Genomic DNA, 24071 nt, shown 5'->3' on the forward strand with positions numbered 1-24071 from the left:
TGGTGAAATTCTCTTTTTTTATCACAACAGTTAAAGCTGCAGGAGGCCTGCCTTCTTTTGCATCTGGTCACAAGAGCAGGGCTCCTGCAGCTTTATCTGTTGTGATAGAGGGAATTTCTCCAGGTGCCGCATGCATACAAATGACACCTGCTGAAATTCCTTTTTTGATACAGCTGTTAAAGATACAGGAACCCTGTCCTCCTTTCCATATGGTCACCCTAACATGTACCCCACATCCGTTTTAGGGGTTTTATATAAATAAGAAATTATTATGGTGGTGATAATTAAGTAGAAGAAGACTTTCACCACAAATCACCTTGCTGGACTGGCAATTTTGCCAAAAACAACAGGTGTTGTGATTACTGAATCAGGACTGCACATGCAACACCCGTCACCTGCAGGGTGGGGCTTAATCTAGGTTTCCCCTCACTCCTTTCCCCACCACAGCTGTCCAAATGTATGACTCCAACCATCTGATATGGCAGATGTGTGCTGATATTCCTTGACTTGAGCTGTAAGCATTCTTTATTAGAAGGGGAGTTTTGCTATTGGCTTGTACAGGAATAGAATCCCATGCTCCTGTTGTCTTTATAAATGCCACAGCAGAACCATCTGCCTTCATTTCCAATTCATTAGGCATGCTTGTGCAATGCACTTTTGTGTGTGTGTGCGGGGTTTACCAAAATTTGTGTCATTTTTAGCTGACGCTCTCTAACTTTTGCTGCAATCCTAAGCACACTTTCTTGGGAGTGAATAGCATGGAATAGGACACACTTAATAAATATGTTGAGCGCTGTGCCGTAACTAACAGCTCCTGCATGTTTCCTTAGGCGTCCTTCCCATTGCGTTCCTTGGGGCGAGGTAAGTGAGAAGACTGCAGCCTCAATCGTTTTAAGTCCAAAGCGGTGCTCCTTTAGAGGGGCACCGAAAAAGCACAGGCCTAGGCTGCGGTGTATTCTGAGGCAACCTTTATGCCATTGTGATAGTCTGGAACAAGGGCCGGCCTCTGCAAACAAAGGGGACGCCCCTGAACAAATAAGAAACAGCTGGCCAGCCTAGTTTCTGGTCTAGCTGCCGCTTATGGGCATTCTGCCTTAAGGGCAGCGGCTTCACTCGCCGCCAGCGCTTCTGTGCACACATGGAGCTGGGGAGCGCGCACATGCCTAGAAGAGAGGACTCCGGCTTTTCTCCAAAGGGAGGAGGCGAGGCGAGGAAGGGAGGAGTGTCGGCCGGGCGCCTGCGCCAGCCGTTCCTATCGCTGCTCTCGCTCGCTCCGCTTGGTCTTGGTGGAACCGACGGGAGCGCAATGTAACAAAACAAGCGGCGTCTTTGTATTTGCTTAAAGGAGCCGCGGTCGCTTGAAGCCAGACTGAGGGCGGGGGGGAGGCAAAGTAGCCTAGAAGAGCGGAGGAAAGAGCTTGCGCGGTCCCAGGTGGGACTCACGATCCGGGAGGAGAAACTACGCGGGGAAAGCTCGGGCGGAGGAGGAAGGCGAGGATTACCCAACCCAGAAGAAGGGGAGCAAAAGCCACGGAAGGAGAGAGCGAGAGCGACAGAGAGAGGAGGGGAGCCGAGCCTCGGAAAGCGGCAGGACGTCCAAGCGGCTCCGGTGGCGGCGCGATCCAAGCGGGTCCGCGGAAGGGGGTCATGGGAAGCGCGTTAGCCGCGTCGCTGGAGGAAGCTGCGGGCAGGGAGCGGGCAAAGTTTGCTCTATGATGGCTTGAGTGCGGCGGCTGGAAAGTTGCAGGGAGCGCCCGGGGGAGGCTTGTTCGATGCCCCCAGCGGGCTGACTCCCTCGCTCGGAGCAGCCGGCGGTGTGTGTGTGTTTCTGTGTCCCGTGTTTTTCGTCTTCGACTCTCCTTCCCCCAAACCCCCCCGACCACTTTTCTTTTTTAAAAAAATATATGTATAAAATTTAAAACAACAGCAACAACTTTGCGATCGCCATGTCGAAAGTGATCCAAAAGAAGAACCACTGGACGACCAAGGTGCACCAATGCACGGTGAGCCGCAGCGCTCAGGGCCAACTAGGGGTCACCATCCTGGGGGGAGCGGAACACGGAGAGTTTCCTTACGTCGGGGCGGCGGCGGCAGCAGCAGCGGAGGGCAACGAAGGGGAGACGGCGCTTCTCGGCGGCGGCGAAGGGAAACTCGGCGAAGGGGAGCTATTGCTGGAGGTGCAGGGCATCCGGGTGTCGGGCTTGCCCCGTTACGACGTGCTGGGAGTTATCCGGAGCTGCAAAGATCCCATTGTTTTCAAAGCCGTCAGACAAGGTAAAAACAAAAGACCGGTGGGCTCGCATGATGTCAGGAAACCGGTGGTGGTGGTATTCCTTTTCAGGAGTTTGGAGAGGACCTCGAGACGAGATGGGGTATCGTGGGGGTGGGGGGTGGGGACGACGTGCTCGATTTCTTCCACGCTTTTCGGTTTTGCAAGGAGGAACGGCCGTTCTGCTTATTCACGGAGATTCCTCGGCCCTCGACGTCGCAGGTTCTGGGCTTGTGGAGGGTAACATGCGCAGTTCGTCCGGTGAAGTTTGTGCAGGACTGGGACGAACTTCAGCCTCCTCTTCCTGAGATGGAGCGATGAGGGCTGGATGCTGGCCCTGGACGTTGTGACCCCCCCCTCCTCGAATACAAACAAACAACAAAACTGTATGCGGATTATGATGAAACGTGGCTTTTGATCGGGGAGGGGTCTTCCTTTTCCTTGCACCGGTCTGGTCTGTTGAGTCAGTGCTTTACTTGTTAGAGCATCATCTGACTTGGGATCTCTGTTCACTCATCCTAACTGGATGTGTGATTGGCTGGGTTTACTAGTTGCTGAAGGGAAGATGCTCCAGATATGTTCAGACACACTGTTCTGTTTGGCTGGGCTACCAGTGTGGGGTGGGAATTCTAGTTCATAATGGGGTGCTGGATTTATGAGCCCCAAGTATTGGAGGCAGGACTTGACTTGTCTCAAGATTTGAGGATTTTTGGTTTTGCTCCAAGTTCAAAGTTTATTGTACTAGCCAAAGGCCATGGCAAATACATCAAAAGAAAATATTTATACATATATACAGTGATATAAATATTTCGAACAGTAGAAAATTATACAGATAACTTAGAATTTGCCACAACTAAAACTCAGCTTTCACTCAGCAGTCTGAATCTCCATGGCAGTTTATGGCAATTTTGTCTAGTTCTCTTTTCCTAATAGTTTTTTTGCTGCCAGAGCAAACCGTTTCTGCAAGGGCATTCCTATATCCATGTGTTAACAAGAGTTTCTGGAATCTCTCACTTGGGTCCCTATACAGAGGGCAAATTAACAGGTAGTGAACAATGTCTTCCACTTGAAGTTGGCCACAGATGCATAGTCTGCATTCAAATGGCACCTTGTGATAGCGTCCATCCAGAACTGCAGTTGGCATAACTTGGAATCTCAGTTCAATAAAAGCATTTCTTAGGGAAAGTGGCCTCAGTTTGAACAAATAGCTGGCTCTGAAATGTTCTGTTTTCAAAAGAGGGAACCACCGGGAGAATTCAGAGTTTTCAATTAGTTTCAGATCCCGCCTAGAATGGGATGCTGCTGTTTACAAGTCTGCTCTGTCTATAGGGAGAGTCAAGATGGTCTGATACAAGTTGTTTCTTGCAGGTGTGAAGGTGGGTTCCTGATCTAAGAAAGGATCCCATCTTCCTCTGTTCATAGGATCTGATCAACTCCATTCCAACTTCTAATTGACAGGTGTAATGGAGTTGGAGAGATTGGATTAAATGTATTTTAATATCTAATCTGCCCCATCCCTAGGGTGAAGTGTGGTTTACTTTTAAAACTCTAATACAACACATACTGCTATGAAATTATCTAGTAAATAGAATATGTCCTGAAATCTTAGAACTGCAAAAGCAATACCCTGAAAGTGTCTTAGCTTTCTACTGGAAGGGAAACTTGACTAATTCTTGTGTCTCTTGTATGGACTGGTGGGTTCCTAGCCTGAAATACAAAGTGAAAGCATAAAGAATGTGTACCAAGTGTTCAGAAAGGAACCAGCACAGATTTAGTTGGAGAAGTTTATTTCCTGTTTTGTTTCATTTTTCAGAGTGTTGGGTCTGTTGCAGAAGAAATTTCAGAGAGTTTTGTGGCATCTTAAAGCTAACAAACTTACTGTGGACTAGAATCCACTTCAGATGCATGCTAGGGAGAGGACAGTAGGCTCATCCCTCTGATTTTCTTGGTGGAAGCTGCTCTTTCTGTTCCAGAGGATGCTGAGTTTACACTTCCTTGGACAGTGTTTCAGCTACAGAAGTTGTCTTTGGTTAAGAGGTGCTAGGAATTCCATCAGACACTTTGTCAAACCAAGCAGGCTTTTTGTCCCGGGCAGTGTGGGAGGTGTGCTTCCTCCCAGGTCAGCTGCTTAACCAGTCCTCCAAGGAGATCAATGGGATGGTAGTTGGTATGTTTGAAAAAGGGGAGGCTGGTTTCTGTGAGTAGAAAATTGCTGGGCAACACTGGGTGTGAGTTGCTTCAGATGCTTATCGGGTTTGAACCAGGGTTTTATTAGTCTCCTAAAGGTCACACACAGCCAGGCAAGCAACAGGATTCTAGCTGGGGGGTGGGTAGGAATGAATGATGCTCCAAAAGCATGCAGACTTTCTAGTGCTTTTTATTTTTCCAAAGGTTTCTGTGCTTTCTCTTGCTGTTGCCCCAAGGTGAATGAGCTGGCTTATTTTCCTCTCTCCTTGTTCAGTATTTGACTGCAAAGTTGCATTGGACAGAGCCACCTCCGGGGAGCTTTTTACTGCTTCTCATTGTTTTTAATGCTGCCACAAATCAGCCCATCTCTCTCTCTCTCTCTCTCTCTCTCTCTCTTTTCAAGCCTTATCACCCACCCACCCCAGCCCTGCCTCTGCTATGCCATCACTTTGAAAGTAACTGAATGACCTTAGGAAAAAGCGTGAAGGAGCACCTTGCTTTGTTTTGAAGCCAAGCCAGTAATTGAGAATGACAATCTGACTCACCTGGGTAATCTGAACCACATAGTTTTGCCTCCCCCATCCCACTCCATAGTTCTTCCCCCCTCCCCCACCTTGGAACCTGGTTTTAAGTTTTACTGCCTGTGTCCATCTCTTTAGTCCTTAAGTGGCCATTCGATAAGATGTTCTTTTTAAAAACTGCACCAGAGCCTCTGGCCAGAGATGGTTTTTGGGAAGGCTTTCTGCAGTTTGTTAAATGATGAGTCCTTGGGTCTGGTGGCAAACTTGCTTAGGGAGTCAAATATTTCATTTGACTGGACCTAGAGGAATTTCCTGAGAGGTGGACTCCTCCCGTAGTGATGTATCCCTTCGGATTGGAACGCTGGGTTGCTCTGCTGGAGGATGACTAATGTCTGTGTATGTGTGTTTTTAAGTGTAAGCATGTGATTGCCAGCTGCCTCCCTTACTTTGTGTCAAAAGGTTGGCATAGATTTTGCATGGGGAATGGATTATTTCCCCCTCCCCTGCTTTCCCCTACTGCCTGCCAGGAATGGTTTATTTTCTGCTTTGCTGAAATCCCAAATGTTTCTTTTTTCAGACTCTCGTAGCAACAGGATGCTTCTGGATCACTTTTGGTCTGTGTAGAGACATTTGAGGGTTTTCTTCTCTGGACTGTTCAAATGCCTAGGCCAATAGGCAAGCCTAGGCAGTTGCCAAGGGAAATGCCAGCTCCTATTTGACCCAGTAATAAAGCAAAACAAGTCACCTTTGGCATATGTCCCACCTTTTGGCCTAATGTACCCTGAAAGATACCAGGTAGCCATCTTCTGGATTTGCCCTTAAAGCTCACTGCAGGCTCTTACAGCCCTGTGTTCCTGTGTTTCTGCTGTGAACATGTGTAAATTCTGCCAAGCAAATTGCCTTTACATTATCAGAAGTATACTCTGGGGAGGTTTGAGCTATTCTAATTGTGATTTAGAGAGCAATCTCATACTCTCGCAGGTATCATTGGATATTGTGGAGTTCCCTCTCCGCAATAGACACTGCTACGACCTTGGGAGGGGAAACCCAAACAGGGAAACCCAAACAGGGATTCCCCTACCCCTCCCAGTTGGCTTCCTCACCTGAGGTTGGAGTTTTGACTTTGGGCGAGGATTCAAATGAGGAAGAAGAGGGCAGGGCAGAGGACTGCCAAGGCTTCCACCCCTGCAACCCCACTACATGCACATCTAACAGAATATCACTAGAAAAGAAGATGGAGAGACGTCAATCACCTCTGTCACTCCTCCTGTTCTGCATTTTATTTATTTATTTATTTATTACATTTCTATACCGCCCAATAGCCAGAGCTCTCTGGGCGGTTCACAAAACCGATGCATGGCATCTGCTCTGAAAATCCTCAACATCACCGATACGACTGCTCGGTTAGAGGCTCACAATTGAGCGATGCTTGCTCTATATCCTATAAAAATGATGCTTTTTAAAAGGAGTTCTCAAATAGGGTTTATTTATTATTATTTATTGCATTTATATCCCGCCTTTCCCCCCCCCCCAAGGAACCCAAAACGGCATACATAATCCTCCTCCTCTCCATTCTATCGTCACAACAACCCTGTGAGGTGGGTTGGGCTGAGAGTCTGTGACTGGCCCAAAGTCACCCAGTGGGTTTTCATGGCCAAGTGGGGCCTAGATCCCGGATCTCCTGACTCCCTGTCTGACACTTTAGCCACTACAGCACACTTGCAGCAAGGGGATTGTTCTGTATTTTTGGAAGGATATAAGCTGTCTTGTGTGTGTGTCTTTTGAAACAACATATGTTGTGTAACTATCCAAATACATTTCTGTTGTCCTCTTTCATTTGTGTTGCATCTTCTGTTAAGCCTTCTATAATGTTTTGGAGATGCTCTGAATTTAGTGATTAATGCAAGTGCAATGGGTTTTTTTTTATGGATCTTCTTAATGTTTTGTTGGTATTCCTTGATATTCTTGACCTTTCTCTTCCAACCGACATCCACCATTGCTAACTTCAGACACAGTGCAAATTAGTACCATAGTATGGATAGAAGTTCTGAATGCTGCTGTGGGCAGAAGGTCCAACTGATCTAGTTGTGAATTCATTGCAAATCTCAGTCCTGTTGCAACATTGCATTGTGACTTGTAGGTGTGTTGGTGTATGTGCTATGCTGTGCAATGTGGCACAGCTAATAAATATCATTCTATACACTTGTGACGGTGCTAACGTTATTTGCAAATCAAGGCAGCTGCTGACTTGGAAAATGCAGATTTTTTAAAATGCACTTTCCCTCTATTGTTTATCTTTCACCCTCAGTTCAACATATTGGATCAAGCTATAGCCTGATTTCAGATTTCACTTTTCAAACACACTGTTGCTCTGGAAATAGTAATGGGCAAACATACCCTGAGTGAATTTGTTATTTCCTTAGAAAGTAACAAATTCATCCATGTGAACTCAAACAAGACTTCTTCAATACGAGATCTAGTTCCTTCTGTACGAGTTCTTGTGCATGCATAGTATCAAAATGCATCTTGAAACTTGTAGTTTGGAATTGCCATAGCACAGCTGGAATTTGGAATTGCGTAGTGATGCCATGTTTCACCACATTATGTATGCCCTTCATGACTGGTTATTTTTGTGTAGCTTGCCTGCATGACATGATATTTACTTGCCGATCACTGGTATATGGAAGAGAGAAGTATATTGACCTGTGGAGTCAATAACGATGAGGGAAGCAGCAGTGGATTCACTGGGTTATTCAAGGGTTAAACCAACCAATTCAGTGCATGTGCAGAAGTGGCATTATTTAGATGCAGACTATGCATGCTCTGAAGTTTGCTATAAATAACCCAATAGTGAATTCATAATGCATTGATCCCGGGTTACTACAAAGGTGGGCATTACAGATGGACAGGTTTCGACCGATGTGCTGACTACTTAAGAAATTTGGTGGCATCACTAATGTTAGTCCTTTAAAAGTATGACTTAAAACATGCAGATATGTAAAATTGGCTTCCAATTCACTCCAGAATCCAATATAAACTTCTCCTGCTGACCTTCAAAGCTCTTCACGGTCTAGCTCCTGCCTATCTCTCCTCTCTTATCTCAAACTATCGCCCCGCTCGTGCTCTCCGCTCCTCTGATGCCATGCTTCTCGCCTGCCCAAGGACCTCCACTTCCCTTACTCGGCTTCGTCCTTTTTCTTCTGCTACCCCTTACGCCTGGAACGCTCTTCCAGAACACTTGAGAACTACCAACTCAATCACTGCTTTTAAAACTCTGCTAAAAACTTTTCTTTTCCCTATAGCCTCCAAATATTGAGTTTGTTCTGACTCTATACTGTTAGCTTCACCCTACCCGGTGCCTGTTTACACTTCCCTGTGCCTGTTTGCATTCTCCTTCCCTCTTTATTGTTTACTACAACTTATTAGATTGTAAGCCTATGCAGGGGTCTTGCTATTTACTGTGTTATCTGTACAGCACCATGTACACTGATGGTGCTATATAAATAAATAATAATAATAATAATAATAATAATATGAGTAAGGATTTTAAAAACATTCGCCTTTGTTTAATACTGGCTTGAATCCAGAGATCTTTTGCGGGTAGAATTGCATTTTCACTTGTGCAAGGCAGCCCTGCCAAATTCTTCTGATTTCCCTGTCTTGCTGTAGCCCCCTTTGCCATGTTCTATATCATTCCATAGGGTCTCTCAACCCTCAGGATTGGCTTTGAGGGGGAAGTAGAAGAGTTAGGAAGTGAGCCAATCTGTCTCTAGATCCAACCTGTTGTGTAATCTTAAGGTTTCTATATATTGTTTTGAGCCTTCAGGATGTGGAAAGCTATGCATAGAACTGAACGACTTGCCCAAGGCCATCAAAGTATCTTTGTGTTCAATCAGGGTTTGAACTTTGATATCTTCACCTTTAAATGAGAGAAGCTATCCACTGCACCAAACTTGATAAGCGGTGATTCCACTTGATCACTTGGATGTGTGTCACAGCACCATTCTATTTAGCCTAAGGCTGTAGACAGACAATCCTGTGTAAGAGAGGCTTCACTTCCCATGGTGTACGGCACACTTCTGTTCCAGTCTGCTGGTCAAACAGGTTTTACAGGTTAACAAATCAATAAAAAAGCCCTGTAAAACTAGTTTGCCAGAGGCAAGCATGGGATGAATGTACATACCTCTGAGCAATGATTCCCTTTTCTAGTCCGCTTTAATCTGTCTTCACCTAATGTATAAATAAAGACAGCAAGTCACTGGAACTGTTCTGACTAAAATGGTGAACTCTCAGAGAACTCTTGATGTGTGTTTTGAGGGATAAACAGAGAGTTAGCAGACTCTTCAAAACTTGATATAGTTCAGGTTCCTACAGAGTAGTCCTAGGATGCAGAAAATGGACATTTGCCTTCTGGGTATTTGCTGTCTCCCTCTCCATGTACGATGGGACTGACCTTGGGCTTCTCTGAATATGCAATTTATAGCATGCTTATGACTGGTCACTCATGGAAGTTTGCAGGTTGATTTCATGATGTCCTCAACAGTCAGGATGTCTCCTGCCCTTTTCCCACTTACCCGTTTTCCAAAAGACCAGAGATAAGCTGGGAAAAAACCCTTAATGGCGCAAAATTGGCAGTGTGTAAAGCTGGCTTTGTGCTATGAACTTGCTGAGGAAGGGCTTCCGTCTGCAACTGGAGAGAAAAGAGGATAAATGCCTCCCTGCAACAAAGGGAGACAGATCACCATGAGCACCCCTTTTAGTTCAATGGGGCTTACTCCCAAGTAAGTGCTGAGGGTTATAGACTTACAGCATAATCTTATATCCACTCATAAGTAAGTCCTGGCTTTCTTGGAGGCTGCAAGGAAACAGTACAGCACAAATTAAGCAAGGAAAACAAGACACCCCCCTCCTTTGCACACATGGGAGAGAGGGAGGGAGGTGCTCCCTCGATTCAAACCACGTGTCTGCCAAATAAAGGAACCCATCCTAATACCACAAAGAACCCAAAAGCAGAATGCCATGGTAAGGATGCATTCCCCCCCCCGGATTTTTTGCTTAATGTAAAGACACCCCCTATCCTTAGGTAGAATGACATGGCTGCCTGAAGCCTATGCTAGGAGACAGAGAGACATGGCAAGGTGTTGGAGGACAGAGCTGTGTAACCTCTAACTTAGGCTTCTGCCCTCAGGTCCAGTGGAGGGCATTGTCCCACCCTCCCTCAGTGTTAAAGTAAGATTCAGCTGCCAGTCCAATCAGCTTTTGTATATGGGAACGTCCTTCACTTCAGGTAGCAAAATACCGTGGGCTGGTCCTGCCTTGTAACTGAAGTGTGTTATTGTCCTCCAGTTACTTGGAGACTACTTGCAGACTCACTGCAGTTGTATTTGGGATAATATTCCCATTTGTAATCTGTCCAGAGGCCATTTGTTATTGAGTGGATTTAAAATACAATAAGGGTGTAATCTTTGCCATGCTGACCGGGGAATGCTAGGTGTTGTAGGACATTTTCCCCCCTATCTAAACATGCATAGGGTTGCTCTCTAAAAGAATCCAAACTCTCATTGTCAGCAGTATGCTAGGAATCTTTATACTTGCTAAGTACATTGAGTTGTCACAGAAATATATGGCCATTTCCATTTTTAAAGTCTGTTTAAAAGCACCCACCCTGGGTATTGGCCACAACGCCATATGTGCTTCCTTGTGTAAGATTTACAAATCAATGGAATGCTTTGAATGCCAGTGGGCAGGATGGTCAAAGAACTTAATTCTTTTTCTTTGTTTGCAACATGGAGGTTGAAACCATGAAGAGAATCTGACAAGAGATTAAATGAAACTCTGGCCAGAACTACACCAAACAGGATATAGCACTATGAAAGTGGTATCGACAGCAGTATATAAGAGGCAGGAGCCACACTATTGCTTTAAAGCGGTATTGAAGTGCACTGACAATTGTTGGGGCCCATTGACACATACCACATACCACTTTCATAGTGCTATATCCTACTTGGTGTAGATCTGTCCTCTGTTTCATTGCATGCGGATAAAAAAGAGCAAAGCCTGTAAATGGGATAGAACCGCCCACTATTTTGCGCTGGTTTTAGTAGTTGTCGTTCGTCTTGTAACTGAATTTTAAAGTCTGCCTTCAGTTGTAGGGCGGTGGCTACGAATTATGAATTTAAGCATGACCTGTGTGTCAATTGCAAGAAGATCTGGTTTTACCCTATTCAGCTAGTTTTACATTCCAGCCTGAGGAAAACAGAAGTATTTTGAGAGCAAGCCTCTCTACTCTACAAGGGGCACAGTCACAGTCTTCTAGATCTGGCGTGGTGTAGTTTTTAAGACTTTGGCCTAGAAAGTTCCCAGTTCAAATATTCTGTAGCTTTAAACAATCCATTATTCTCTAATGTTCACCCCAGAAGGTTCTACAAAATCGATCTACATTACAGGGTCTTTATAAGGAATATTGAAACAATGTTTATGATGGTTTTGCTACCAAAACACTTTTGGATGTCATTTCCCCTCCCCCCCCTCTTGATAACTGTGCATGGTAGGTGGTATTTTGGGTTCAGGAGGGGGAAAAAGATTCTAAACTTTTAGAATCTTTAAGTCAAACTTAAAAGCTAGTTTGACTTAACCCCTCCCCATCACCTTTTGATTTTTTTAAAAAAGAAAACCTGAGTTTGTGTTTCCCAATTCGCTGCATGAATCAATCAGTTGAAACTTACAATCCTTGAAGATTAGTTTACCTGAGTGATATATTTAGTTTATCTTTGGGTGCTTAAAACAAAGAAACAAAACCTAGTGTGTTGGAGAAGCAGGACAGTGGTCCTATTTACCGCTTGCTGTCATATACATTGCTTTGACAACATTAATTTGACCCTGAGATGAATTTGAAAGCAGAGGGATGTAATGGTAGATTTCTGTGCAGAGCTGGCATTAATTACTCAAGCCAGCTGTGGAATGTTAGGCTCAATTACATTTACCAATGTGAATGAAACAGCCTCTTTAAAAGTTACTTGCCTGAGTGCTTATTCTGACATCTTTCCCCTGAGGGTGTCTGGGAGGGATGTGGCAGCTTCAATAGTCTGTATTTCTCCACTTCCTCTCCCCTCTACTTCTCTGTAAAACACTCCAGGGATTGGGTAAGTTGGGGGGGGGGGGGGCGCAGACATAATTATCAGTGCCTCTGTGAATTTTTGTACCAGTTCAGCAGCTTTACGTATACAGTGAAGCAGAATGTCAGCTTTGTTAATAGATAACTCAAAACATCTTTTGATAAGTAGGTTATAAGCACAACTGGCTGGCGTGGAAACTTTAAGTAGGCAGCGATGCATAACTTTGTGAAGTGTAGAAATATGTTTACTGCATCTTGCATTGTATTACCAATGCCTGTTCTAGGTAAATCCGAATCAGGTTTTTAAAGAAACTCATCTAGTTTTCATTGCTTTGAGCAATTTATGCATCTTTTCTCACTTACATTTGTATATGTAAGTAACATATATCAAGGAAGTTGCCCTTTTCTTGCAAATTATTGGATGAAGTCGCTTTAAGAAGATTTGTTCTTTTGTTGATATGATTGCAATGATCAGCTACATTACTTCGAGTTCAAAGTGCAAAACATGCAAATTCAAATAGTTGTATGTAAGATAAGGGGTTACACTGCATTTTTTTGAAACTGCAGCTGTGCACTTTGGTCACTTAATGATTAATGGCTTATTTTAGTGTATGAACTGTGTTTTTCCTTTTCGTTTAACAAATTAGACAGAAAATTTGAAAAGCAATATTGCTATACCGTGGGTTGTTTTGATACTTGTTTTGCCTTTGTAAGTTTATGCTTGTTGCTGTTCAGATTTTTCATTAATTTCCTTTTTTATATATTTTAGGATTGTGGATCAGTTGCTTCTTAGGTGTAATATTTACTTTTGTTTGGCTACTTTGGCTATTTCCTTATCAGGAAAGCAAGGTACAACTATTAAAAAAAACAAGAATGGAGATATCATGCAGAAGCCATATAAAGGGGCTTCATGCACCTCGACCCCATGTTCTTTCTATGGTTTCCCCCTTATTTTATTTATTTATTTGAAATATTTTTCTCTTGCTTCTCAGCCAAAAAACAGCTTCTGAAGCAGCTTAAAGTCAATCAGCAAAAACACAGTCCCTGCCTGCAGGCTTACAACCTGAGAAAGACATGACACACAAGGAAAAGAGGATGGTGAGGGAGGAAAAAAAGTTAAGTAGACTTTTAGCAGTGCTGGTAAAAAATGGCCCTGTTTATGCTCTCATCTCCTGGTGGGGGGCAGTCTAATTGGGTAACATGGCCATTCTATGGAAGTAGACATTCTATGGAAGTAGACATGTCAGAGGGGAAACTGCAGAGATTAAAGCTGCTTTGAATGAGAGGCAGTTGCAAGATGAGACAGCAAGGTGGTCTGAATTTGAGACTATCCAGGTGTTACTCAAGCTGCATATACGAAGGTTCAGTGTGTCCTATACAAAGGACCTAGGCCGAGGAGAAGACCTTCTTCAAGTAACTTTCTGCATCGTATGGCGCAAGGCCTACTCTGTAGCAATGTCTCTCAAGCTTTTTACCAAGCTAATCTGTAGCAGACCTGGTCAGGACTTGTGTGTTTCAACCCTTGACTTGGAAGTAAAATGCTTAAGGTGCTGTAGTATATTACACACCTAAACCTGGCAGCCTATGCCCAGAAGACTCCTGTTGCTTATGCTTTGTAACTTAGCAGCTGGCAATTGCTGCTAGAAACAGTACTAATATAGATGTATAGTCGTTACTGACCATGGGCAGATCAGCTTTAATTAGAAATTCAAAAAGCATGTACTGAGAGCCAGTGTGGTGTATTATTATTATTATTATCATTATTATTATTATTATTATTATTATTATTATTTCTTACCCACCTCTCCATTTGGATTGAGTCGAGGAACAATAATAAGTATAAAATACATAAAACTGAATTAAAAACATAATATAAATTATTTAAACATCCTAAAATTCCACTGGATAGGCCTGCCGGAATAGATCAGTCTTTGTAGCTTTCTTAAATGCTAGAGTGTTGGACTGGGAGTCAGGAGATCCAGGTTCAAGTCCACACTTGGCCATGGAAGCTCACTGGGTGACTTTGGGCAAGTCACAGACTTTCAGCCCAACCTACCTCACAGGATTGTTGTTGTGAGGATAAAATGAAGAGGAGGATTATATATGCCACCTTGGGTTACTTGGAGGAAAACCGGTGGGATATAAATGTAATAAAATAAATAAATACTGTTTTGATGGCAGGAATTCAGTTGTTAAATGCTTGTGGGACGCATCCATTGAGGTCAATGCTGCTGTAGCACATGATATGAAACTTAAGACAATACATCTGTTTGTTGGGGGTTGAAACTTTCAGAATGTGCTCCCTGTAAGCACTTACTAGGACTTGGAATGTAAAAATGATCCTAGTTTGTGGCGAAATCATTAGCAACGGGCTGGTACACATGGTTTTGTATTCTCTTCTACAAAGAGCAAGTTAACATTCTTGCCCGGTCATAGTTTCGACAGCTTTACTGTTTATAATTTTTCTAGAATTAGTATGATCCCCTAATAGAATAAAATTGGATTATGTTTTCCTCCATAGTGCTAAATCTTTCAGCCTCATTATGAAACAATTCCACAGGCTTTCATTTTTAAGGGCTGCCTGATCATAGTGCAATTATCTTTCAACCCACAGTGTTAATTACAGACACTATTTGAACATTATTACCATGTATAACGTTTAAATAATGTAACTATACATTTTGGTGACTGTGTTTTTGTTTTTGTGCTTGTATATGTGCTTTCGGCCTCCTGAAGAACCAGAACTTGATTTAAAAATCAGCCCATCTAGCTCAATGTATCCAAGCTTCTTTCAGTTTATGCACACTACTTCCCTCTCCGCCCCCACCCCCAAATTTAAAAAGTGGAGGCACCTCCCCCTCTTCTGCATCTTAAAAGAATAACTGAATTTAGCTCTGGAGAGAGTAAGAATTACCTGCCTTTGGAGAAGTCGCATCCCATGATTGGAAGGAAGCAAGTTTATATCAAAAAGCATGAAAGAGTTTTGTGGCATCTTAAATTATTCTGCATAAGCTTTTGTGGACAATAGTCAACTTCATCAGTCCATGAAAGTATATGTCATAATAATTTGTTTGGCTTTACGGTGTCACAAGACTTTTCCTGTACAATGCTGCAGAAATGATACACTGTTACCCCTTTGCCTAGGTCAGTTACTCATGCAGCGATGCATTGGGGCCCTCCTCCGTTGGCTGATCTTGTGGCCGTATATTGGGAATGATTCTGCTATACTTGATGCAGCAGAATTATCCCCCACTCCCTGCCAGTGAAATTTGATTAAAACTTGGCAAGGCATCAGTGGAGAAGAGGGCCTTGCTTCTGGAGGGCTGCTTGGGCTCCCAGCTAATTAATGGTTTCATAGAATCTTAGAGTTGGGAGGCTCCTTGGAGGTCATATAGTCCAGCTCACTGCTTAATGCTACTGCAGCTGCTGTTTAATTTTCAAACTTGTGGCACACAGTTTGCAATCTCCTTTTCGAGCTGTTGTCTGCTGTTCAAATCCTCATTCAGGTGATCTGAACCAAGTCAAGTCAAGTGCCTTCTGGCTTAGTACTGACTTCTCTTGACTGGCAGCTTCTCTCCCAGTTTCTTTTCTGATTTTGGTACCAGGGGTCCTTTTTATCCTGGGGATTGGACCTGAGACCTTCTACATCAGCCTTCCCCAACCTGGTGCCCTCCTTGGGCAAGAAAGGTGAGGATATAAAAAGGAGCTGGCGACTCATTTAAATCTATCCCGTAAGTCCTTGGTATAAGGGAAAGAAAGAAATGCTAATTACATTTAAAAGTAACAATTGCCATTACTTTTAACCAAAATTGTGTAAAGCTATAAAAACATCATTGCTTAATGTCCAATCTGAATGCTGTAGTAAGGGCATCTCCCCTGCACCCCACCCCCAGATAAATTTATTATTATTACATTTCATCCTCACAACAACAACCCAGTGAGGTAGGTTGGGCTGAGAGTCTGTGACTGGCCCAAAGTCATCCAGTGGGTTTCCATGGCTGAGTGGGGACTAGAACCCGGATCTCCTGACTCCCAGTCCAACACTTTAGCAACTACACCACACTGGCTATCAATATCTGTCTTGTATAATAAAAGTCAACACCTGACTGGTTTGAAAAGAGTAGGATTGGGTGCTACTTTTTCAGCTTTAAACTGTCATCCCTCCAAATGTCTGGCCATGCATAAAAACCATCTTAGGGGTAACAGGGAGGTTGATTGGGAAAGGAAATATACCAACCAACAAAGGTGAGGTTCTCAATGAACTAATTCAAACCAAACACTCCCAAGTGCAAGGAACTAAGCAATGATGCACTGGACCAGTAATTGGCTTTTTATACAACATTTACAATATTAGATGGTACAATTAAATTCGATAATTATTTGAAATAGTCATATGAACAGTCAACAGGTTTTCAAAAACAGCAATATCAGTAAAGTTCTTAACAGTCAATTTCCCAAAAGTTATACCAGGCAATCAGCAGTTGTGCCTGGCAGTCTATTGGTTTTCAGCACACCAGTTGTATCAGGTAGTTTACTGCTATGGACCCCCCCCCCCCCAGTGAAATTCCCTTTCAAAAGGGAAGTCTTCCTCAGGTAGTCAGATAGATGTGACTTATAACAGTTTATAACCATTTACAAAACTCATAACAATTTGTAAGGACTGAGAATGTTGGAAAAACATTTCAACTTTCCTAAACAACTGAGTTGCCAACCATCTGCTGGTTGGTAAAGGCAAGAAGAGATGGCCTATTTTTTGGTTGGGATAATAGTAATCCCTCTTGTTTCTTCAGCTCATCCTTCCCAAAATGTCAATACTCCTATGACCAGTCAATACTTGCTTTTCAGCTTTAAACTGTCATCCTCCAAATGTCTGGCCAAGCACCAAAATCATCCAAGGGCAACTGGGAGTTTGTATGGGAAAGGAAATAAGCATGTCTGGTGATGCATTTTAAGAATGCAAGTCATTTAAGAATTTAAAAGGTAGTAACATCTCTACTCTAAAGGCTTCATTCTCATTACTTATACATCTGCTACTTCATTTTAGGAGTAAAAGGTACCTATTTATTATTTAAGACTTGTGTTGGGATGGTGGCAAGAGAACACTTAAATTTACTCTTGTGCTTCCTCTGGTCTGTCAGATGTTCCTTTCTGAACTTTCAATCAAATCATAATGGCTTGTCTTTAGGATCCACAGTTGTAATGAGTGGTTCCCTAAATCTTTGGAACGAAAATTGAGAATGACAAGTAGGAAAAACACCAGAATTATACTTTGATGTCCTGTGAGCTCCACTTTGCTCCTTTGTCCTGCCTTTACCAAGGAGTAACGGCTGTGTTGTTGCGGGAAAGCGCTTTTACACCTCTACGGTTTTTGGTATGGAACTGTGGATGAGCAAGTCTATCAAGCCTAGCCTGGAAGTGGTTTGACTTCTCTATTCTCTTGGAATACTAGCGAAGCAGGAGAAGGTGGCACCAAGAACATGAAAGAACAGGATGGTGCATGATGCAATAATGCCCCACTGGGCAGAGCTTCCACTGTAAAGTGGATGAAGTTCAGGTTGCAGCTTTAACCTACCTCCCCCTTCTCCTTTTCCACTGGTAAACTCTCCATACAAGTAACTGTATCATTGTGGTTAGAGAGAAACAGCTGCAACTTTGCAGCTGTGTGTGGCAATCGCCCTTCCCCCTCCCCTGGTAATTTATACCCCACATTGTAGGTGAAGTAAGGATGGGATGGGGTGGAATTTTTGTGTTCCTGTAATAGTATCGTGTTCAAAGACCAAGGGCATGTTACACCTATAGCCTACCCTATGTCTTATAGAGAATTACAAAAATTAAATGCTGACCATTTTGTTGCAAGCCGTCCTTAAATCAAACTCTTCAGTTAGGGTTTGCCCAAGCATACAATCACAGTGATAATATTTCTCATTTTTAATAGTCACTGTGTTCAGTATGTCCACCATCTAGCACATCTTATAAACTTGTAAAATAGACCAGCATTGTTATCCCTATGTTGTAGGTAGAGGTGCCAACTTGTCACCCATTCTCTGCTTCTAAACCTTTAATGACAGCTTGGCATTATCAGGTGTAAATGCTTACCTCCTTGTGGTTAAAATATTTATCTGCTGAGTTTAATAAGCTCTTCAAAGATGCAGGAACAAGCCAGTTTTTTTCTGGTCAGTTGGCAACCCTAGGTGCTTAAGGTCACTAATCAGGTAAGATTTGAACAGGGGACAACTGGTTGGTTTACAGCTTAGCAACCCTGCTAGCTGCGATTCTTATTTCTATAGCAATTCGTGTTGGCTTCCCACCAGACCTGTTTCCTGGAAAGCTGCAGATTAGTCACATACTGGAACACCTTGTGTCATAATTGTGTGTATGTGTGTTTGTGTCTGGTTTTTTTTTCTCTTTGTCCTTTTTCATGGTTTTTGCCAGTTCTTGACAAAACGTGTATTACTCATCTGTAGCATCAGGGTGTCTTCAGTTCAGGCTTTTCACTGCTTTCCTCAACATTTATTTCCTTAATGCAATTGAGTGACTTAATTAGTTCTGGGGCTAATCTAGCATTAGCAAAAATGCATTTGTTAATACCTCTTGTCCCAGTCACATGGAACTTCCAAAGGTAGCTTGTCATTTTATTTTTCAAAATAGCCATACATCACAGTTTCAGCAACTATACTTCAATGTCATCTAGAAATATGCCTTTTAGGGATCAAAGTTCTCTGATCAGAATGCACACACACAGTTACGGTATTATGCAATTAATAGCACAGTCTTCTTAACTGGCTGAATGTATGTTTCCATACATAAACCCAGGGTGGTTGGGGCATGGTGGGTAATAGAGGAAGAGAGGGGTGTAGTACAAGTCAGGATAAGACTTACGTAGATGTAAGCCAACAACACTGAGTATGCATTGTTGTTGAATTGTAGTTTGTTGGATTGTGGGTTGACATTGTTTGCAAATCCTGCGCTATGGCTTAACTAAGGGCTGCTAACCATGAACAATCCAGAAAGAAAACTCATGGTTTATTGTTGGATTGTGAATTTAGGGTTGTTCATGGTTAACAGCCATAGTTAAACCATAGTGTAGGGTTCACACATAATGATAACCCACAATTCAACAATAACCCATGATTCAATGACAACCCATACTCATCCCATACTCTGGGTTGTCATTAAATGTGAACCAGTATATGGTATGAGGTGACTTGGAGCAAACTGGTGCATCTCAGGATAAATTCTCTAGTTATAGAATTTGAATGACTGTAATTTCTCTCATGCAGTGGTTTTATAGCATTAAAAGCATTGAATAATAATAAAAAATGAAAGTGGAGTGTGCTAAATGTGCCTTTTTATAGCCTGATCATAAACACGCCTACTCTAAAGCAAGTCCTGCTTGCTTGACAGATGTAGGCTAAAGACTATAGCAGCCCAAGACTTCTCTTTTTTGGTGAGGGGATGAAGTTAAGCAATAGGAATCTGACTGTAGCCCTTGTGTGGGAAAAATAACCTTGGAAATGTGATCTAATGCAACTTTGAAGGCTTGAATGTGTATATATACTGTGGCTGGATTTGAAAGTAACACTAAATCATAGTTTAGAGTTATGAGCATGAACTACAGCAAGCCTTGGACTCATACACTTTGCCCTTCCCTTTCTGTCGTGGCCACAAGGAAGAGTTTGGATGCTTTGCTTCTATTTTAGACTAACTGCATTTGGAACACTCAACTCTGGTTAGTCTTATCTATGGTCATTGGAAACAAGCTAAATTCAAACCATAGTTGATTAAGCTGACTTATTTTCATGAACTATAGTTAAGCTTAACCATGGTTTAGGGTTCCACAACCACACCAGAAGAGCAGGAGAAGAAAAGCGTGCAAGTCTGAAGCTCTCTACAGTTCATCATTGTAATGCTAAACCATGGTTTAGTGCTATGTGTGAATTGAACATGTTTAGCCTTGGGCCAATAAGTCACAGCCTAACATATCTCACAGGGTAGTTTTGAGGATGAAATTTGACTGGGGCAGGGGGACAACCTTGTACACTTGCTTGAGGTAATAATCTCTTTCTAACAAAGCGCTGGACATGAGAATCCTTGGAGAAAGGCCAGAAGAAAAATGTGATAAATGCCATGTCTATCACCAACTGCCTTGAAAGAAGGATTCCAAAAGAGAGAGGGAGGCAGGTGAGGGAAACTTGTTCCGGCTTCATCTAGGCTCTGTGTGTGTGTGTGTGTGTGTGTGTGTGTGCTTTAAAGTGTGTGGCTTTTAATGTACTCATTTCATTTTATGAATATTGTGATCCGCTTTGAGGACATGGGTTGAAAAGTGGGGTGATGCCATGAGACCTAATTGTTTCATAGACCTCAATTCATGCTCTGTAATAATACACAAATTTGGATGCATGTGGATGAGTGCTGTTCTTGATCTGGTTTGCATGACACACAATCCATGGTGAGTTGTCAGCCTTGTTTAGTTCATGGTGGCTTGTTGTGATGTCCAAACCCAGTGCAGTTTCCTCAGCGTGGTTTCTTAACCATGCATAAGCCACCCTGAGAATCCATGGATGTTTTCAGAGTTGCTCGTCATGGCTCGATGGCTTGTGGTTGGCTTGTTGAAAGAGCTTCAGAGCTGCCTGGCAAGATTGGGAGAAAGCCTTGTTGCTCCTCATAATCTTGCTGACGATACCGATAAGAGCTTCGGTTATGGGGCAGTATAGAAATGTAATGAAATAAATAAATCTCCTCTCTGTTACATCTTGAAATGACACTAATCGTTTTCCTCTTCCACTTTGTCACCTCCCTAGACAGCATCACTCCCCACCCACTTTTGGGGAGTTTTGCCCAAATTTAACTTCAGTATTTTTAACTTTAGGGGGAAATTCACTCAAAATCGCTAAAGTTACTGCATTTTGCTTAATTTGAGCAACCCAAAGGTTTTTTTTAAAGCCAAATTTGGGCAATCTCCCCTCCCCCACAGTGAAACAACCCCCCCCCCCAATGCTAAATATGTGCAGATCTCCCCAAAGGTGTGGGAGGAAATCTACAAAATAAACTCTGCTCAGCTAATGAGTGCATTCGTGTTGATTAGTGGAGTAGGCTTCTGAGACTGTACTGCAGAAGCCTCTGGGATATGTACTGGGACCAAGCAGGAGGACTAATAAGGAAAAAGCCATAGCAAGCCACAGAATGCCATATCGTCTGTCAGGATTAATGTGGGTTAGTGAGTGAACAACCAAACCGCTGTAGCTTATTTTCAGGGTGGCTTATCAAGACATGTGAACCCGCCCACTGTTTTTCTGTGCAGCTGTTGAGATAGGAATCAGTTTAAAGGCATTTAAAATCCATTTAGTTGCACCCTGATCCTAAATATGTGTGTTTGGAAATATGGGGCTTGGTTGCAAGCAGATGAGCTTAACATTGCAGCCTTATGAGTTCAAAGCCAGCTCCCTTTCTCTCCATTGTACCCTTACAATGTGATTGCCTTGCTTACTCCTAGGAAAGTCTGTATCAGATTCTGGCCATAACCCTTTATGGCTGAAGGAACTGGCTCCTTGAAAATAATAACCCAAATAGGCATAAGCCAGTCTTCTCCAGCCTGGTGCCTTTTAGATACTTTGGACTAATTTTCATGAACTACACAGAGAGCTTCAGCTATTGGGCAGTATAGAAATGCAATAAATAAATAAACTCGTGTCAGCCACAGCCAGCACGACCAGTGGTCAGGAATGCTGGCAGTTAAAGATCCCAACATCTGGAGGATACTAGGTTGGGGAAGGGTGGTCTAACCAATATTGTGCTGTGAGGCTGTTCCAAAGCAAGTGATAGCACTTAAGGCCTTCTCTGTTGATGGACTTCAAGTGAAGAGGCCGTTGGAACCACTAAAGAGGATGTTCTGGCACATGCAGTCTAAGTAGAAGACATTTCATAGCAGCTTGAACTTAATTTTATTGAGACGGATGACTTTGCAATAGCTGAACTGCCCGTGAAATGGGAATGGAATGTGCGCCTGTTATCTTTGCTGCATAAGCTTGTGGTGGTGCCTAAAAAGAGAACCGTAATGCTTTCATCTATGGACAGAGCTTTATTTGAAGTGGCTATTGGGGTGGGGGGATGGGGGACATCCTCTTCCTATTTCATTGGATTCAGAATGATGATGGGTAATATTAACACAGACAGAGAACTCATTCACTAGATGCTAGTGAAATTGCACCTCTATGACAAGGAAGCTTAGATTCTGCAAGTAGAGTTTTTATAGTAACTTGGCATAATTATGCCAACAATGAGCTGGCCAAGGTGTTGTGCTGCTAATCAGGAAATCCCTGATCTGAATTTTGCATCAGCCGTGAATTCACTAGGTGGCCTTAGTCTAGCCACCCTCTTGGTCTTAGCCCTACAACCTGCAATATGAGGATAATATTGGCCTTGCAGGGTTGTCATAAGATTCATCAAGATAATACCTGTGAAATGTTTTGAACAAGAAGGCACTAAACAAGTGTCAAGTTTTCCTGCCATCACTATGACTTCTAAAAGTTTACTTCTGGAATGTGGATATTCTTTGTAGGGAGTATTCCATAGAAATGTTGGTGATAGCAATTGCAGGCCAATAAAACAGTGCTTTGAGAGCTGGAATAGTGTCCTCCAACTCAAAATGTTTCTAGACCCATTGGGTTCGTACCTATATTTTCAGCTTGGAAGCTGAAGATGACACTTCCTCATTCCACCAAATTCAATATTGGTAGTTCAGAGCCTACCAAAATCAATAGTGGAAAGTTGCCTGAACCTCCTGTCGTAGCACTTTCTCTAGTCAAACGTCATTTTACAGATTGAATCCGCCAGGTTAAACAGTATGGCACTGTAGTTTAAACTTCCTGCTCATCCATTGGCCTCACTTAAACTCCCTACTCATCCATTGGCCCATACCTAACCTATCTAACACAGGGTTGTTGTGTAGATAGAATGGCAGTGACAGTGTACCTCGCTCTAAGCTTCTTGGAGGACCAAATGAAGAGGAAGAGTTAATGTTAAATTCTTCAAGTAATGAGAGCACTTACCACTTGAAATCGAATATTAGCTTTGCACATTCATCCTGTTGAGTAGTTTCCTATCCCATTTTTCAAGGTAAGTGAGCCACTTGCACTGGCATATGTACTTGTACTGCCATGCCTCCACTCCCTGGACAAGACAAGATGCTAAACCTTGGGGTTTACCCGGAATTAGAGCTGGGAGTCAGCAGGGGATAGGACTAAATTCTTGGGTAACTCTACTGGAAGAAGGGATATCTGCATTCTTTCAGAGCATGAGGATAAATTGAGTCAAACATTTTGAGTCTGCTCAGTCTCACCCCATCTGCCTCAAACACTGGAATGACAAATAACATACTTTGTTAATTTGAACTGATGGATTTACATCTGGATGGGATAACAGTTGCTGGTCTGCAAGACTCATACTAAAGCGATGGTAAGCTAAAGGCTACTTATTGTAGGTTTGCTGTGGATGATTATTTTAACTTTGGTAGTGGAGGCTGATCACTCTTAACATACTTGGTTTGTTTAGCAAATATGCCTTAAATGTGCGAGCACTGGCATCATTTGCTATTAAGACATGTTGTTGTTTATTCGTTCAGTCGCTTCTGACTCTTCATGACTTCATGGACCAGCCCACACCATTAAGACATGCACACACTTAATATAAGGTGTAGCAAGAATCCCCCCATCCTAAGTTACCCATCTGCTAAGGTATTTAACTAAACATGATATCTGCACAGGCAGCTGAATGTTGGTGATAGAGGCCTAAGGTACTAGAGTGGATTGAATCAATTCAGACTGTGTTTGAGGGAGTACTATTTTTGAATGCTCAGCCATGCTGCAAAAACCTAGTGGTTCAGGAAGGCAATTTTAGCCCTCCTCTCCCCTTGCTGTACCAGGTTTCTGCTTGCAGGGAGGGGAGTGTTTTGTTTTCTTCTACATAGGGAAAACATTAAAAA

General features: G+C 42.8%; 1 protein-coding gene across 9 annotated transcripts in view; it reads left to right on the plus strand.

Moving 5' to 3' along the window:
• The first annotated feature begins 1283 nt into the window (after positions 1-1283).
• Positions 1284-24071, plus strand: part of MAGI1 (membrane associated guanylate kinase, WW and PDZ domain containing 1) — a 527537-nt gene continuing 504749 nt past the window's right edge. For all 9 annotated transcript variants that reach the window (XM_063122040.1, XM_063122041.1, XM_063122042.1 and 6 more), the window contains exon 1: positions 1284-2274. In XM_063122040.1, coding sequence (XP_062978110.1) covers positions 1947-2274 — 328 coding nt within the window. In that variant the 5' untranslated portion in view covers positions 1284-1946. The remainder of the gene's footprint in view (positions 2275-24071) is intronic.

Source organism: Elgaria multicarinata, chromosome 3 (genome assembly GCF_023053635.1).
Source record: "Elgaria multicarinata webbii isolate HBS135686 ecotype San Diego chromosome 3, rElgMul1.1.pri, whole genome shotgun sequence".
Lineage (NCBI taxonomy): Eukaryota > Metazoa > Chordata > Lepidosauria > Squamata > Anguidae > Elgaria > Elgaria multicarinata.